Source organism: Mya arenaria, chromosome 13 (assembly GCF_026914265.1).
Source record: "Mya arenaria isolate MELC-2E11 chromosome 13, ASM2691426v1".
Classification (NCBI taxonomy): Eukaryota; Metazoa; Mollusca; class Bivalvia; order Myida; family Myidae; genus Mya; species Mya arenaria.
This window is the reverse complement of record NC_069134.1, coordinates 35,402,197-35,419,717: the sequence shown is the minus strand read 5'-3', so window position 1 is coordinate 35,419,717 and position 17,521 is coordinate 35,402,197. Positions and strand designations below refer to the sequence as shown.

Below are 17,521 nucleotides of genomic sequence, written 5' to 3'. Positions count from 1 at the left end.
AAGAAAACGCTTCAAAGTCATCGTAAAAAGCGACAGCGAATAACTTTTAAATCCGTGCACACAGTAAAACTTGACAGACCGATGTAGGTCAAATAAACCGCGTAAAGCATGTACTCTCAGTGTGACGTCATCAAATACTTATTGTGGTTTAATGGTTAAAATTGTTCGTTATTCATGTTGTTGGATATTTTACTACACATTTTCATACTTGTGACTTGTTCAGCGCTTTATCAGAATTAAAACTTGATAACTGCTAGCTGTTTTTGTCATTTTCATTTGGAACTATTTATATGGCGCATCGTTGACATTCCACTCAGTGTACTTTGGCTGTCAAACAATGGGTTTAGAAAGTGGAAGGTAGGACTAAATTGGTAATAAAAACACCGTTTTAAGCATGTGATAAAAAAGATCTGACACTCGTTGTCATTTTATACAAGATTTTTATTAAACTCGTCCATGAAAGTTGTTAGTAAGCTCGCCAGAGGCTCGCTTACTAACAAATTTCATGAACTCGTTTAATAAAATCTGGTACTAAATGACAACTCGTGTCAGATCCTATATATCCAATGTTTTCCTGATTGTAGTACGAGCATATATAGGTAGAGTAACTTCAGTCCGACCTCTTCCAGAGATCTCCACCCGTGAAATGTGTCATTCGGCACGTCCAATTTAAATTGGAAAATAAAGTGTTTTTTTCTTTCGATCTTGTTGTATATTAATTGAGCCGCGTCGCGCGATTTTGGGCCTTCGGACATATTTTTGCTATTACAATGTTTTAAGGTATTTGAATGTCATGTACTTTCAGAAAGATATTCTGAAATTTTCATGTTGATATCACTTAAATTGCGTAAGTTACGTGTTTACAAGTGAGATCATGTATTGCGCATTTTGAATACTAATTTTGACGTCATTCAAATGACGTCGTAATGAAAGTGCATTATTCAAATGACGTGCAAAATTATTGTATCAATATTACAACTAGCTTATAATTTAAATTATTTTCTTATCACAGAATATTTAAGGAACATAAATTAAGATAAAAATAATGAATCATTTTTGTATTTTTAATACATTTGGCCGTTTTAAACACAGACTATTAATGCAGTCAAAATATGTCGGGACGAAATCCATGGTTGCTATGGAAACATGAGTAAACCAATGGTCATAAATTATCGAGAATATGATGAACCAATGACAAACCTTAAAAAGAAAGAAGTCATGAAGAAATTGATTTACATAGAAAAAAATCATTATTTTTGGTATTTTTTATTAATGATTATTTCATTTGTAATAATTATGTCCGAAGGCCCAAAATCGCACGATGCGGCTCAGTTAGTGATAAGCAAGCAATACCGTTTCAATTAACCAGTCATTCATATTCAGCATTTTAGCCAATGGCGCGCTTTGAACAATGGCAGGTTTTCTTCCAACGAATACGTCATTTTTTACTTTTACCAGACACTGCATGGCCACATTCAACAAGCTAAAGTTATGTATGTCTACTTTATAAAACACATTTATGAAATGATTGTTAAACGTTATATTTCAAGCACAAGTTGAAGTTGAGACTCTTCAGGTTACTGGTAGGGGCAAGTAATTCAGACAAAGTACCGATTGTTATCATTCGAGCTTCGAAAAAGCCTGGGCTACCTGCCCTTACCATTTCATTATCTTGTTGTGCACAGTACGCTGGAAACCAGACAAGCTTCGAATGAGAATTTCATTTCCCGATTCAGATATTTCCGTTATTACTAATTAAGTAGCTGACATCAACGAAAATCGGGAAATACTTATTGAACATGTCTGGCAAATTTAAGCCAAATGAGGGAGACTGGATTTGTGCAGAAGCTAAGTATGTTCAGTGTTAAAGATTGTTTCATTTTATAACACATGATGTAATATTTTATGATGATGTATTTCTCGGCTTAATTTCAAACGCGTTTTAAAATGCCTTTACGTTTGCAAAAAATACCATGTCGCTTACAACATCAATGCTTCAATCAAGTTCCTTTGCACTAACTTTCTTTCTTTCTTTCTAACCGTCTTTCAGATGTGGGAATGTAAATTTTGCGAGGCGGAATAACTGTAACAAATGTGGAAAAGGTAAGTCTATGGCTGGTAAGTTGTGTGCAGTTTAAAAGTTATCTCAGTAACACTCGGAAGAGGAGTTGACATTAAACAGAGATATATAGACTTTCCTACATCACCGACACAGGCACGTAGGGACGCAAATGTATTGGGGCTGCGGAAGGTGGGTACCTTTATGCACCAGTCAATTGTAACCACGCCCCCCCACCGCAGGTCCGGGGGTATACCGGGGATAGCGAGGGAAATGGGCATTGTTTTTACCTTTCAGGCTGCCCTGCAGTGCCGGGTGAATGAGGTGGTTTTGGCTTCGCACAAGATATAGCGGGGAATGGGCCTTACCTAGGCTCCCTGGGGGCTCGGGGATTTGACCATCAGTTCGTCCCTGTAGGGCGGGGATTTTACCCAGGGTGGGCTTGACCGAAAGTCAAAGTCCCCGCTATTCTCCGGACCTGGGGGGCCGTGGTTACAATCATACATGCCATTTCCCCCGGCGGGAGGAAAAATCCCCCGGAATTTCGATCCATCCCCCGGTCTCCCGGAGGGAGATAAAAATCCCCCGGAATTTAGAAAAAAAAAAAAAAAATTATTTTTTTTTTTTTTTTTTTTTTTTTTAGAAATTTTACCTCAGGCAATTATGACAAAGTAAGTGAAACCACAGTATGTGAGTGAAACTTAATGTAAAGAAACAACTCCACAAGGGTGAAATGCCAAAAGGAAACTTTTACAACAAGTGATCAATTAATTTGTAGTAATTATCAAAGGCAAAGAAATATTACTATTTTGGAAGGAAGAAATTAATAATATCTATTCTATTCTCTTATTGTCTGAAAGTCATTACGCTGATAGAATTAAGCACAATTTTTTAAAAGACTTTGGAGGAAGGTAAATTTAATTTAATTGTCTCGAAAACATATTTTTCCAATGATATATTTTGTTCTGCAAGTGCATTACAGTATGACATGACAGTGTATCATAAGAATATGATAAATCATGAAATAAAATAATTCTGTATAATGAAAAAGTTAAGAAGTTTTCACAGCAAACGATATGTGGATATATTTTTTCATACTTGCGTCTAAAAATACTTTAAAATTTCGCCAACTTAGACCTGCTAAAAAAATCCCCCTGAATACAACCAAAATCCCCCTGAATTTTCAGCCTTTTGAACAAATCCCCCTGAATGGTCTCCAGAAAATATGGCATGTATGTACAATTGACTGGTGCATTAAAAGAACATCTATTTGAAATGGCCTAATCAGGTGCGTTTCTGGGAACGATTTATAGCAACTGGTGTTACCAAATTCTAACTCATTCTGCGTTTCTGTTGTTGTTTTGTCTAAAAAGTTTATGTGTATGGCCTGGATTAAATTTATTTAAAAGAGCATACTGTTTGTTTTCTTTGGTGTAATCATACAAATAAATTAATTATCAAAATATTCCAAAAAATGAACTTTGTAAAATAAATCTCAAGACTTGGATGAAATTTTTTAGCCTTTGATGGCACACTAGAATTTCTACATTGCTAATTGCATGTGTCTTGTATGTGTGTCATCTTTGGCAATAAACACATTCACGATCTCAATTGACATTCATGGCTGATAAGCCAAGGCTCCTGGCCATTAACTTGAAAAGTGTCCAGAGGCGATACATTTCATATTATCAATGACATACTATGATACTATGTACAGTATTCTGTTACCAAAATGACCTGTACCATATGCCGGTTATATGACCATTATTGGTGAATATTTTATAGTATCCAGGACTGCAACAGGCTTTCATCATAATAGTTACTTTTTCATAAACAGGCCAATTTAATTTTTCACTGTTCCCAAAAATATTGGAGCTCCAGCTCCTCTGCGTCTGCAGTCATTTGAGCTAATTATAACAGAGGTGAAAAAAATGGCTTATAATTAAACAATCTGTAAAAATATTAGATCAGTGTGCAAAATTGAAGGTGACCCGATCCCCGGAGGCGATGAAATAAAATTCGTTATGATAGCCCGATGGGTGCGAAATAGTCTGATGTGTTGATTTAATTTACGAACAAAACTGTCTGTACTGCTTGAAAATACTTAATTTGACGGAAATCATATTTCAGATTTTCAGTACTCTTTTTAATAAAGTAAGATATATATTGAAGTTTGAATGCTTTTATTCTTTTAAATAAACTTTGATTTTGTAATTACCGAAAAGGTGAAAAAGTCTTTGTAAAATTGTGTTATAAGCACAGTTTGCAGCAGCGGTCCCTAAAAAAGCAACACACCCCCACTCATCTTTTGGCAACACAGGTTGACATAAACAAGCCCTCCTCCCCCAGATCCATCACCGCCCTCCTCCATTCCCTGGTAACACAGGTTGACAAAACCCCACCCCCTCCACAACCATACTGGCATATATAACTGAAAAAAAAATAAGATACTCGACGGTATTCATACCATTCCTTGTCTTTAATCATAACAAAGTACTCACAATGATGTCGCATGTTTTTCTTTAAATACTGATCTATGGTATTCTGGCTCGGGCTGCAGATATCTCAAAGTCTCATTGGCTACCAGAGTAAAAAGGTTAATTTCGCAAACTGTTTGATTAACATTACTTGATCACAAAATTTAATAAGACTTCCCGAAAATATTTTCAAAGAATTATGTCAAGAAAATCCTTTCTTTTCTTCCAGATCGAAAGGAAGGCATTGTCTACAAGAAAGGAGGAACAGAAATTGGCAAGAACTTGGCTGAGAAGAGTAAAGGCTTGTTTAGTGCTGATGACTGGCAATGCAAAACGTAATTCTATAGTGACTGTATAAAAAAATTGTTAAGCTCACTTTTAGGACTGTTCGATTGCCCCTAGTCTTTATTCAACTATTGGTTTGTTAACAGTCAATGTTCCTTAATTAGATCACTAGATCCAATCAAAGATTTTTAGAAAGATTTTTTTACTCTATAACAGTCACCATGCCACACAAGAGTTAGACTGCGGATTGTAACTTGCAACATGCATACTAAGTTTCATTGAAATATGGCCAAGTTTTTGCATGCCAAGTTACAATCCACAGTCTAACTCTTGTGTGGCATGGTCAATAACTCTCAACTTCAATATTTTTTAGCAGTGATTTTTTTGTGTGCAATTTATTGCCTTCTAAAGGCTGTTTCCCCTTGATAAAAAATGTCCTTTTTCCCCCCAAAATTATATTTTTTTCCCAATTTGATAAATGCAGAGTATGTTAATGATTAAAAAAGCAATGAATTTCTTGAAAAATAAACAAAATCTTGACAAGACTAACTCTTTCACAGCATAATGTATGCATAAAAAAGTGAAAACGTGTATAATTGCCATTATATTAGCTATTTTGAACTTATTTTGTATTTTTCCCAAAGTCAACTTTTTTTTCCCAATTTGCAAGGTACAAATAATTCCAAAAAAATCACTGTTTAGTTATACCCATATTAGTCAGTCTGGTTTTGGCAATGGCTGATGGTTTTCTTGTCTTTTTTGAAATTTTAAAAATTAATTGTTTAAAACCAAAATTACAGATGTGGAAATGTGAACTGGGCAAGGCGTATGACTTGTAACATGTGTAACACACCTAAGTATGGCAAACAGGAGACGAGAACGGGGTTTGGAGGAGGCTACATGGAACGTGAGGAGGTCGTTGAGTATGTGAAGAGAGAGGAATCTGACGATGAGTTTGATGAAGTAAGTAACCAGCAGTAATCTTTCTTGACAATGTCTCATTGCAGTGTTTTTTCTCTCCTTTCTATACATATAAAAAATTATATTGAACTCACCTTCAGTTATAGTGGGATGTCACTCACCATAATGTTCACACTTTAACTTGAGAAGCTTTTGTTTCGATCATCAGCTCAATAACTTTTGAACAATACAAGAGTATTCAAACTTGGTATGGCCCTATTCATCTTGGTGTCAGTAGTTCAAAGGTCAAGTCCAAAGTAGAAAAATGACCACACATCTGATTCTTGAAATTCTAGTCAGTATTTAGAATGATGAAGATTTGAAATGCTTAAGTTCATGTTATCTTACAGCAGGTTAATCCATAGCATTCCTCAAATGAAGAAATTCTTGAACAATGCTACATGTAACTAAATGTTTATATTATTGTAAGATAAAAAGGCACAAGTTTAAGTAATAAATATATAAGGAAATCCTGATTTCTTTGCAAGCACAGGCCATGTTTTGACTAGCAGCTTGTTCTTGTATTGATCACTCTTGTGGCAAAGTTTAAGAATCATTCAACGCTTTATAACAGTTTGGTCGTAAGAAGAAAAAAGTTCGGAGGAGTTCAGCGGACCAGCCTAAAAGATCGGAGGAGGGGCCAGGAGGGGACCCTGGCATCCGACAGGAACAGGAGGAGGAAGCAGAAGAGGAGGAGGAGGATGGAGGAGACATTTCAGCCTACAAGCTGGATTCTGAGGTATGCTATTTATTAACTGACGCTACACCAATAGGGGCATTATTTAATATTGTTGCGTATCACTGAATAAGCAGTCTTTGAAATTAATCGTAGCCCCTCCATGGGCCCCACCCCAAGTATGTGTCAATGTATTAAAATGCATTGGTCTACAATAAAAGGTCTATAAGAAGGTTACAAATTTACCCATCAGTGAGAAAAAGAACGTTTTATGGTCATTTCATTTTTGTCATAATATAATTTATAATAGATTGTTCATTGGGTAAACAACCAGAAAGAGTTTAATTTCATACCACTTACAGATAAGCAAAAAATTTGAGAGTGATATGTAGCATTGACTTGATGTGGTTAAATGTCAGACTGTGTTCAAAATCTGAAATGAACTATGCAGAGCTTGCTATATTGTCCTTTCCGATAACTCGATTATCTTTCCCTGAATACTCTTCAAGTGGGCATGCGCAAAAAGCGGAAATTTACTTCCGGGGACTACACAAACCAGGAAGTAAACAGCAACAAGTGAAAATGGAAAGTAAAGATTCAAAACTAATAAAGAAAACGGGCAGGAAAACCCCTAAGTACTGTTGTATTTGTAAAGGAATTTACAGAGGAAAGGTTATTGATGGGAGAAAAGTGTCATTGCACCGTTTTCCTCAGAACAAACGTTTAAAACGTGTGTGGGTGCAGCGATGTAAAACGGTCATGAGATCGTTCCAGTGGAATGAACACAGACGATTGTGTAGTGAGCATTTTGTTGGCTTCAGAGGACCTTCATTCCAGCATACACTTCCATCTATGTTTCCAACTGAGACTGGTGCTACCAAAACCTTCCAGCCAACGGTATTTTTTATTTCTTATATTAGTTTAAGTTCTTCCTTACATGCACCTCAAAATGAATTATGTTATATCAACGGTGCTTAAAAACAATGTCACAGCACTTATTTGTAAATTTTGTAATTTAAGAAATGATTAAAGAATTGTTTTCAAATACAGCCTGGAAAAATGTGTACCATATAGCCTGGCAGATTTTGTACTAAAACATTTATCTTATACAGTTTCATTTGCAATTTCAGCTCCTTGATGAAGACGTAGGTGATGATGATGATGGTGATACGGTCAATGACGATTTAGACCTAGAACTGTCAAATGATGATAGTATACAGCCACAACTGTCATTTGTATCCCCTTCCGGGCATGCCATTGATACCTCTGTCCACCTGCATGATTACTGCATGGGACCAGTACTACAGCCACAGAATCAGTCCTTTAGGTATTGTTCAATATATATATATATTGCTTCTTGTGCTATGAAATCGATCTGATAAGTTAATTACTTCTGATCATTTTTCTTCATTCTTTAACAAAAATAGGAAAATTTAAGTGTTTGTAAATGTTTAAGGCCAAAAAAACAAACATTTGGTTAGGGTTACCAGACTGTACATGTAAGATGTGGTAAATGGGTACATGATCAATTTGTATATGTTTCAGATGTTGTGACACACAGACTGAGAACAACTGTGCAGTGATGGAAGTACAAACTGAAGAAAGTTTCCTGGGAAAAACAGCAGACTTCAGTTCACAAACAGAACATTCTACTAGAGACTTTGGTGTACAATGTCAGCTACCTATGCTCACATATGATGACGTAAAATACAATGACGATTTGGTCAGTTTTTACACCGGAATCCCTAATCGAGTTGTGTTTGAAGCTTTGTTTGATGAAATCAAGGATGAAGCTGAAGTGCGGACATCAAGGCGGAAACTTAACTATAAAGATTCAGATGGAGGACGGCCAAGAACTCTAAGTGTTCTGGATGAATTTTTCATGGTGCTGATGCGCCTACGTCTAGGTCTGTTATTTGAAGATCTAGGTACTAGGTTTTGCATATCCACTTCACAATGTAGTGACATTGTTGAAAGATGGATCAACTATTTACATGTACAATTATCCTTTCTTGTTCAATGGCCATCTCGTGAGGTAGTGAAAAATAACATGCCTGAACAATTTAAAGAGAAATATTCTAACACTAGAATTATTATCGACTGCACTGAAATTTACAGTGAAACATCCAGTTCTCTTTCTTTGAAAAGTTTAATGTACAGTGATTACAAGTCTCACATGACTCATAAGATTTTGGTGGGTATAAGCCCAAATGGTGTTGTAACTTTTGTTTCTGACTGTTGGGTGGGCTGTACCAGTGACAAGAAACTCACAGAAAAATGTGGACTCTTGGACTTGCTTGAAGAAGGAGACGCCATAATGGTTGATAAGGGTTTCACTATTACAGACCTTACTACTCCAAGAGGCATTCATCTCATTATTCCACCATTTAAACAGAAAGGAAAACAATTCTCTAAACGTGAGGTTCTCCTTACAAAAGATATTGCAAGTTTACGAATACATGTTGAAAGGCAAATGGAGAGAATCAAGAACTTTCGAATATTGCATGGCAATATTCCTATAACACAGTCAAGGAGAATTTCTAAAGTGTTCAAAATATGCACATATTTGACAAATCTATGGCCACCACTTGTTCAATAATAACTCATGTGTCAATGAAAGCGTTTGTATATATCAAGCATTAGATTTAGGGATAAAAACTTGTATACTTCTAACTAGAACAATGAAATTACAATTTTGTTTTAAAATCATTTTTTCGAGCAAGTTATATGATAACATATGAGATTACACATTTGATTCAGGTTTGACAAAAATGGATAAGGAAATATGCTCATGTGAATGGATTTCAAGATTTGATTTGAAACATGTATGCATTAACTGATCAATTTATTGATATAATTTTTTGTTTGTGAAACATCTGCTTTGTATTTTGTGGTTTTATTATTTGTAACATTTCTAAGAATAAAAGTCAAAGATCACTTATTAAGTTTGGCTCTGAAATGAGTTTTTTTTTATTTGCCATGTGTAATTGATCTACCACGTACTTCAAATCATTAGTATTGAATTGCTTAAAGGATTTTTCAGTATGAACCATTTTCATATCAGTTTCATAATTGAACTAAGTGGAAATAAGAATAGGCAAGAGTGCCATAGATCAAACTGAAATGCCCGACAAATGTTAACTTTAAGATACATTAGATTAAAAAAACTAGCCCCATGCTAAATATGTCCCAATGTTTAAAGGGACTGTACACCAGATTGGCACCAATAAAGTTTTTTTCTGTAACAAATCTCAGGACAAATTATTTAATAAAATGTTTTACTCTTCTGATATGATAATGGTAAAGAAATACCAAAATGTAAAAGAAAATTGAGCTATGGATTGAACTAGTGTCACCAAAATAGCTGTCCAGTGTTGTATCCACTTTGCTACGAAGGCTTATCCGAAACCATATGAATGCTTAAGCTAATATACCTTACTTGGTTATATCCCATGATATCATCAACTAGCAAATCACGCATAAGAATGAATTCTACTAGGTATACATACCCAGTAAAAAAAAATTAATGGAGAAATATGGAAAAAATAATGCGAAAATAAATTAATTGTATACTACGGTATGTGGTACTTCAGTTAGTTAGTTTCAATGCATTGTACACATTGATACCAAGTTTATGTCAGTTTTTGACAAGTTTCTTTTTTTTTTCGATATTTCATCACACGGTGTATAGCCCCTTTAAGTTTTGCACCCTGCAAACATAAGAAAGTAACACTCATTTGTTGTTTTTAATTAGCAAGTCAGAAAAGGAGAACAACTCGACAGTCTTGAGTTATGGGCCGTGCAGTAGCTACATGCAAACCAATATTCAATTGAACATCTTCAATTGTTTTAGAGTAAAACTCAGCTACTTCTTTAAACAATGGCAATATAAACGCTATCACTATCCTGCACACAAAATGCAATAATAACACACTTGAAAGGTTAAACATATGTCCATTTATTAAGCTCAGAAATACATCCCTGAAAACTAGATAAATGGAAAGGAAAAGTAGAAAAGGTCAAACATAAAACAAGGAAATAATTAAAGTAGATTTACAGCATCGCATAATCACAATATGTTGACAAAAGTACACATACTTTCAAAATACTGCCCAAAATTTAGATTTACAACTTTTTTATTCATGGTTTCAAATTATAGTAACAATACAGTCATTTTGGAGTTTCATTTTGAATATAGTTATGAAAATAACTGAAAGCAAACAAGATATTCACATAAATTGCCATTATTGATCATTCAAATGTACATGTATAAACAACACATAACTAGACGATGTACAAATCAATTGAACAGACTCATTCCCCTTTTAACACGTTGTGCGTACAGTTCAGGAATGTATGATTCAAGGCAAAATCTGTCAAGTTGACACAACATTTTCAGCCAAAATGATTCACAAAATGCAATTCTCTGTATAGAAAGACCTACACATGTCCAAACTACAAAATCACACCATTTCCTCCCGGTGATTCCCATCTGCCCTTGGACCTGGTAGTAATATTTGTGTGTTTCCTTGAGTAACACCTTGCCATTCTCTAACTGACAAAAAAAATCATTGTCTTCACAGCATTCCTCAGGCGTTTGCATCCTCCATTTCTTAGAGGCAGGACACTTAATCTCAACCAGACCAACACTTTCTGTACAATGTGAACAGAACACAAGCCCATCTGGACTGGCACCAAGGTAGGGTCTGTCGGCACATACAACTAGACCACTGTCTTTAACTGCTAGTCCTTTGTGGTCAGTTTGCATTGCTTTCGCATACATTCTCTTTGCAGCCTTCTCATGTTTAATTCCATATTCTGTGTACTTGCTTGTGAAATTGGAATACAACATCTGCCGCAGGAGTCCGTCAGGTTCAGTTGATTCTTTCCTACGACAGATGCTGCCAAAGTTTGAAGCTGTTAGGCGTTCTTTTCTGGCCTCTTGCCATTTCCCACTTTTTTGGCCCCTTGTTAAGATTTCAGTTAATTGAATTTCTTCAGCGCTTTGCTTCAAAGAGTCAAAATGATCCAAAAACACTGTCTTACTAGAACTGTCCCTCAAGTTTACACTATCATGGTAGTTGAATGGCACAGAATGTAACACAGGGAGATCTGGTTCATTTTCAGTTGTTTCAATTTCAAAGTTTTTTAACCAGCCTACATTCAACTTCGAACCAACCAGTTTCTGCCTAAATCTGTCAATGTTAACAGTGCATCCATTGATAGAGTTCAGTTCATGGTTTTTGTTTACAGAAACTTTACGTACTGACACGTTGTACAGTTTCTTCTTTGAGAACATAAGATCTTCAGATTTCCTAGGCGACAGCTTACGTTTCCGTGGTGCAGACAGCATGCTGAAGTTGTTCCAGGCACAGGGTTTGGATGTTGGAGCAAGGGTTTTTTTACGCGTCAGGTCTTCAAGTCCATACAGCAGGGCACCAATATGGTTGCAGCATTCACCTTCACTAGATGAAAATAAAAAAATTCATTTACATGTGTGCCTTTTTACTTGTTATACTTACATGTATATTCCAAAACATTAAAGTTTGAAAATGGAGGTGAATACACAGTATTTTACACTTAGTATTTCCTGGTAGGCCATGAACATACAAAACACAAACAGTGCCATAAGTAAACACCAACACGGTGAAGGGAGTTCATTGAATCAATACATAAGCTCGCCTGTTCTTTCATTCAGAAAAAAATAGCAAAACTCAGCTAACCATGAAAGCCAAAATTATGACAGTTATAACATGTGCTTTTTTGTCTCTTGTAACAAGTGTACCAAGTTTGATAAGAAGATATGAAATAGTTTGAAGAATGCCCCAAGTTTAAGTATTTGATAATACTGACAAAATAGCCAAGCGTGTGTGGGTTTGACACCTTTCATCAATGCAGATCAGAGACTTTGATTTATCACAAATTAATTCAACTTACCCAGCTGGACAGTTGCAGAACGCGGAGTGTATGCAGCCAGTCACTTTCGACAGAAGGATCCAGGGTTGGTACTCTGGTGACTTTCTTTTGTCTGCAGTTGGAAATGATGGCAGCACGGAAGCTTGAACATAACAGTGGCTGCACTCTTCGCTTATGAGATGGACCTGAAGAATAAATTATAAATAATATTTTAATTTAAATGACAATAAATAAACAACATACATCATAGAACATATGAAAATTGTACAAAATACATTATTTTTTTTAAAATTAAGATAAGTATATAGTCAGTGTGGTTCGACACATACATGTGCTTGCATCCACCACACCCCCCTTAATTGTGGCTAGCCCCGCCTACATAAAAATGTTGAGTACATTTTTCACACCAAATTATTTTTATGTCCAAGTCAAAATAGTCCCCTTGAGCTAATTATATAACTAGATGAAGTAAACATGGCAGAAAAAACAGCCTCAGACTTATTATAAACTCACTATTAGACATACCTCAACTTTCTGTACATGTCCGTCCACATAATAAGTCCTCGCCTTCAATTGACGTTTCGAGTCTCTTTTCAGTACAATGTAGTTGTATATATCCTTTTCCTCTACAGCAGGAAACAGATCAATAGTGGACTTCCATGCCTTCAGTGTTGATGGCGGTGGAAGACCCTCGCCACATGGGAGGATAAAGCGTTCGGTTGCTCTTCTCTCTCTTTCTTCCCGATCTCTCTCCTCCAGCACGCGTTTGTCAGTTATAGAAAGTCTATATGCGCCATTTATCCTCTCAATCAATTCGCATTTAAGACCTGATACATTCAATTTCCGGTTCGCAAGGTATCTTTTCAAATCGACGACCTTAAATGGTGTCAACTCATTGTTATTCATACACGCCCCAGTGATCTCATTGTCTACGTCGGCCATCTTGCAAAATGTATTCCCCGGAAGTAGGAAATGGAGTAGCCTCCCTTAGAAATCAGGGGAAGTAACCAAGTTATCGGAAAGGACAATTTTAAGGCATTGTAGTAATGTAATAGTTTAAGCTGTTTGGAAAATGGATTCAGAGCTTGCTCATGTTTTTTACCATATTTATTTTTCATGGTAAGGCATCTGAAATCACTGATACTATAGATATTTAACTCTTTGATACTAAAGTTGCAGAAAAAATACAATTGAAGTATAGAAAAATATTTTGGTTTATGGTAAGTTTGAGTTTAACCCCATTCTAGTGAAGTCGTGAAAAAAATAGGAAACCAACGTCCAAACCATTAGGCCACAAGGAAAATTACAACCGTTGATGGATATTTTGACCTTTTTGGTTCCAGCCATCAATATCTTTGTTTAAACACTCCTAATGATTGACCACACTTTATTTTGTCATAAACAGTGCATTTTACAGAAACATTAGCAAGTCCCTTTTTAAAAAAAGCCATAATATTTAAGAAATATATTGGAATCTTGCACCAGTTGATTGTGAAATTAATGTATTGAAAATGATTCTCAGGATGATGAGGATGAGGATGATCTGGGAGCCTACGACCTTGCTGCAAGTGACGATGACGATGATAAAGATAAATCCGACAGTCATCGTTCTCGCTCTTCCAGTTCAAGTTCAAGGTCCTCGAGCAGCTCGAGCGGCAGTTCAAGGACATCTAGATCTAAATCCAGGTCAAGATCTAGGTCAAGGTCAACAGATGGGAAGAAGTCCAAACGATCGAGGTCCAGGTCAAGGTAACTGGTATTGAAGGGCACTGGTAAAAGGTCAAAGGTCAATATCATATTTTGGTACTTTTTTTGTTGTCTTTTACACATATTTTTCGCTTACATGTATTTGCCTTAAAAAATGAAAAAGCTTTCCTTTTCCTGAATTTAGTATAACTTCTATTTGTTACTGATTTGTGAATGTTGTTTGATTGATGATAGTATAAACTATATACCTTAATAGTATTGGAAACTGGTTTACAGCAGATGCCTTAAAAAAACAATAAATGTGATGCTGGTTGTCATTCATTGAACACTGAAGGGATGATATTTCATTAATAAGGAAAAGCACACGGCTGTTTAATCATTAAGTACTGCATCGAGCATTTCTTACAAGTGTTATCGCTGCAAGGCTTTTATTCCAGTAACAATCGTAGTTATAAATAGTACTAATGATAAATGAATTAAGTCTAATATTCAAATTAAAGATCTGAAAAAGAAAGGTGGATTTTAATAATGTATTAACAGTGATAAAAATAAATCATGATTGTAATAACTGATATTTTAATAAGGAAAAACCTTTTTTTCTGTTATGGTTGTAATAAATGATATTTAAAGAAGGAAAAAGCCCTCCTTCTGTTATGACTGTAATAGAAGGAAAACACCCTTTTTTTGTTATGATTGTAATAAATGATGCTTAAAGGAGGAAAACGCCCTTTTTTCTGTTATGATTTTATAATCGATGTTTTAAGGAGGAACACACCCTTGTCTGTTGCAGTTCAAGCTCTAGTGATAGCAGTTCCTCATCTGGGTCAAGGTCACGATCCCCCAGCAGAAAACGGTCGCGACGGTCCAGGTTTGAATGTGTAAACTGCTGGCTAGGCCTACAAGCCAGAACAGAAATAGTGTTTTTGACAAGATATTTAAACCTCTCTTAACAAGTTCAATGTTCTCATTTGATATGTGAGATCATAAATATTTTTATTTTTTTTAAAAATTGAAAACCCCATTGGAAAGTTTTACTTGTATGTTTTATTAACATCGAATGACATTTCAGTCCTGTATATTTTTTCTCAAATACCATTCTGTAAAACACAAGTTTTAATCATTCAGCTTAATTGACCTTACAATTTTGAACACTAAATAGACTACCGGTAGCTACATTTACAGTAATTCTAAAAAGACAAGAAACATTTTACAGTTATTCTTAATAGACAAAAAACGTTTGACAGTAATTTATCAAACTACGAGGAACATTATAAAGTATATGTGTCAGTATTTCAAACATCACGTGAAACTTGAGAACCTATAGTTAAGTGATGACTTTGTTCGTTTCAGATCCTAACCAGCAGTGCCAGTGTGAAAAGTTTGAGACCAAGTGAAAACCAAACACATCTGTGCTCATTGACTTTTCATCATAAATTGCATTCAATTCAAATGTACACAGTTTAGCTAATTGCTAGTATTCTTTATTGGTGAATATGTACTTAATGTTATATAGCTATTTTAATGTGAATGTATGAACTCATTAATGTTACTATTTGCTATTGCATGTGTTAAGTTTCTTCATGATTGATCATTGTTAAGCCTTGTTTTCTTATGAAGGATATTTGCGTTTAACCCACTTGGTATATATAAACCGTAACATGTTCTTGATACTAATTTATTAATTTATCGTAATGTTACAAAACAAGGGGGACATCAATATCAACATATGTGTCATACATTCTATTTTTCGAGTTACAAGATATATTTTGAAACTAAGTCTAGGATTGGAAATGTTAAGTCTAGGATGATCTGAAATTATGAGTTTAAATTTAAATTTGATTTCGGACACTCACTTTTAATAGTATTCAACTGAATTCTCTGATTTTACGATGTTTTGTGGTACGCTTGTTGATAAATGGACCCCCATGAGAATCTCGATCTCTTTTTCTTCATAACTGGTACTGGGTAAGTATTCAGCTGGTCAATCAATCTCTTTAGGTTATTGGAAATTTCAAATCAATATATTTTATTATACGACACATTAAGCTTTTTTTTGGCATACTATGTCCTTTGGACTAAATGCATCGGTGCTGTTGTGTAGTTTTGGCACAGGAATGATCTTTGCCTTTTAACACAAAAGCTATGTCTTACAGGGGTCACAATAAATATTTTTCCACTTTTAACAAGTAGCTGTTTTACACAAAATAGAATATTTATTTGCTAGATTTGTATATTCACAAATACTACAAATAATTATAATCTACTGGTATTTAGATATATTACTTGGAAAATTCAAGATATTTGCACAATTAACAAGGGAGTAAGTGGTTAATTGGAAGATATTTTTATATTATTCTTATTTCTTTTTTTCGCAACCAAAATGTCAAAAATCCTGTATGGTCCAAAAAGATGTAAAAGGCCGGCCGCTGATTAACTGAAATAAATATACTGCCAATTTCAAAACAAAATTGCTATCTTATATGACAAAATATAAATTCAAACACTAACCAGGGTAAAACACTACGATTTAAATGGAAAAGGCTCAGAGTTTGCACAACTATTTTCTACAGAGATAAGCTCAAGTTTGAATAAGCAAATATAATATTAAATACAAAGAGTATATTTACATGAGATGTCATATTAAATTTATCAAGTTTTTTTAATATGTATTTGAAAAACAAACGAGCTTTGGCAAGTTTTCGTCAATTTCAGTAAATGAAGTCTTGTTATACTCTTGTTACTGGTAGGGTGGTCAGATTGCATATAATTATGTGTTTTAAATCTCAGATTTAAGAAAGTACTGTTATCATGGTGAGAAATCACGTGACTTAATGGGGTTCACACATGAGTCACCACGGGTCACAACTGATGTTATTTAGAATTTAGACAAGTTAAATGGAAATTAACCTCACTTTTTTATTTACATTGGTTGTGACCCATGTGATAACCCCTTTAAGGCCCGTGATTCCTCACCCTGGTTTTATTATTTCCAACAAATAACCAGTTCGATTAAGAATGTTTGCTATCAATCCATTGCCCATAAAATAGGCTATAAATAAAATGAGAATGAAATGTTGTACCCATTATGTTCTGTTATACTCCTTAAACCCTAACCATGTGGTCGAGGCTGTATATGAATCATCTTGTCCTGTCTGTTAGTCCATCCGTCTGTTCTAAGACATGGGACAAGTCTACTTTTCTCCATTATAAGTTTTTTAGGTATTGCTGTTAAACTTCATACACATATTGACTGTTGAGGAGAAGTGCTGTGCATAAGAAACACTTTTTTGTTTATGGTATTTCTAGAGCTATTGCTGATGATTATCGTTATATTTATTTTTCATTGGTAAAAATCTTGTCTGCTCTGTAACTCCATATATGTTTATGAGGTAATGATGTTTAACTTCATACACATAATTTGACTGTGTTGAGGCGACGTGG

At 34.9% G+C, this 17,521-nt stretch overlaps 2 protein-coding genes across 3 annotated transcripts; both read left to right on the top strand.

Moving 5' to 3' along the window:
* The first annotated feature begins 1,767 nt into the window (after positions 1-1,767).
* Positions 1,768-17,156, top strand: LOC128214162 (zinc finger Ran-binding domain-containing protein 2-like). Of its 2 annotated transcripts, XM_052920485.1 has the most exons (8): positions 1,768-1,852; positions 2,051-2,103; positions 4,766-4,871; positions 5,622-5,784; positions 6,356-6,520; positions 13,896-14,122; positions 14,871-14,948; positions 15,431-17,156. In XM_052920485.1, exons 1-8 carry the CDS (start codon positions 1,800-1,802, stop codon positions 15,435-15,437), a joined length of 852 nt encoding a protein of 283 aa, XP_052776445.1. In that variant the 5' UTR covers positions 1,768-1,799; the 3' UTR covers positions 15,438-17,156. The 2 variants fall into 2 exon arrangements, with proteins under 2 accessions (XP_052776445.1, XP_052776444.1); XM_052920484.1 differs by having other exon boundaries at positions 14,871-17,156.
* Positions 7,047-9,192, top strand: LOC128214161 (uncharacterized). Its single transcript, XM_052920483.1, has 3 exons — positions 7,047-7,354; positions 7,588-7,784; positions 8,003-9,192. The coding sequence occupies exons 1-3, from the start codon at positions 7,217-7,219 to the stop codon at positions 9,054-9,056; spliced, it is 1,389 nt and encodes a 462-aa protein (XP_052776443.1). The 5' UTR covers positions 7,047-7,216; the 3' UTR covers positions 9,057-9,192.
* Positions 17,157-17,521: the final 365 nt, after the last annotated feature.

What these genes read in the sequence shown, in the direction of transcription:
- LOC128214162 (XM_052920484.1), top strand. Translation starts at nt 1,800, where the DNA reads ATGTCTGGCAAATTTAAGCCAAATGAGGGAGACTGGATTTGTGCAGAA. An exon ending in GATGACTGGCAATGCAAAAC is followed by an intron (nt 4,872 to 5,621) that starts GTAATTCTATAG and finishes CCAAAATTACAG; the next exon opens with ATGTGGAAATGTGAACTGGG. An exon ending in CGATCGAGGTCCAGGTCAAG is followed by an intron (nt 14,123 to 14,870) that starts GTAACTGGTATT and finishes TGTCTGTTGCAG; the next exon opens with TTCAAGCTCTAGTGATAGCA.
- LOC128214161 (XM_052920483.1), top strand. Translation starts at nt 7,217, where the DNA reads ATGAGATCGTTCCAGTGGAATGAACACAGACGATTGTGTAGTGAGCAT. An exon ending in CCAAAACCTTCCAGCCAACG is followed by an intron (nt 7,355 to 7,587) that starts GTATTTTTTATT and finishes TTGCAATTTCAG; the next exon opens with CTCCTTGATGAAGACGTAGG. An exon ending in CCACAGAATCAGTCCTTTAG is followed by an intron (nt 7,785 to 8,002) that starts GTATTGTTCAAT and finishes TATATGTTTCAG; the next exon opens with ATGTTGTGACACACAGACTG.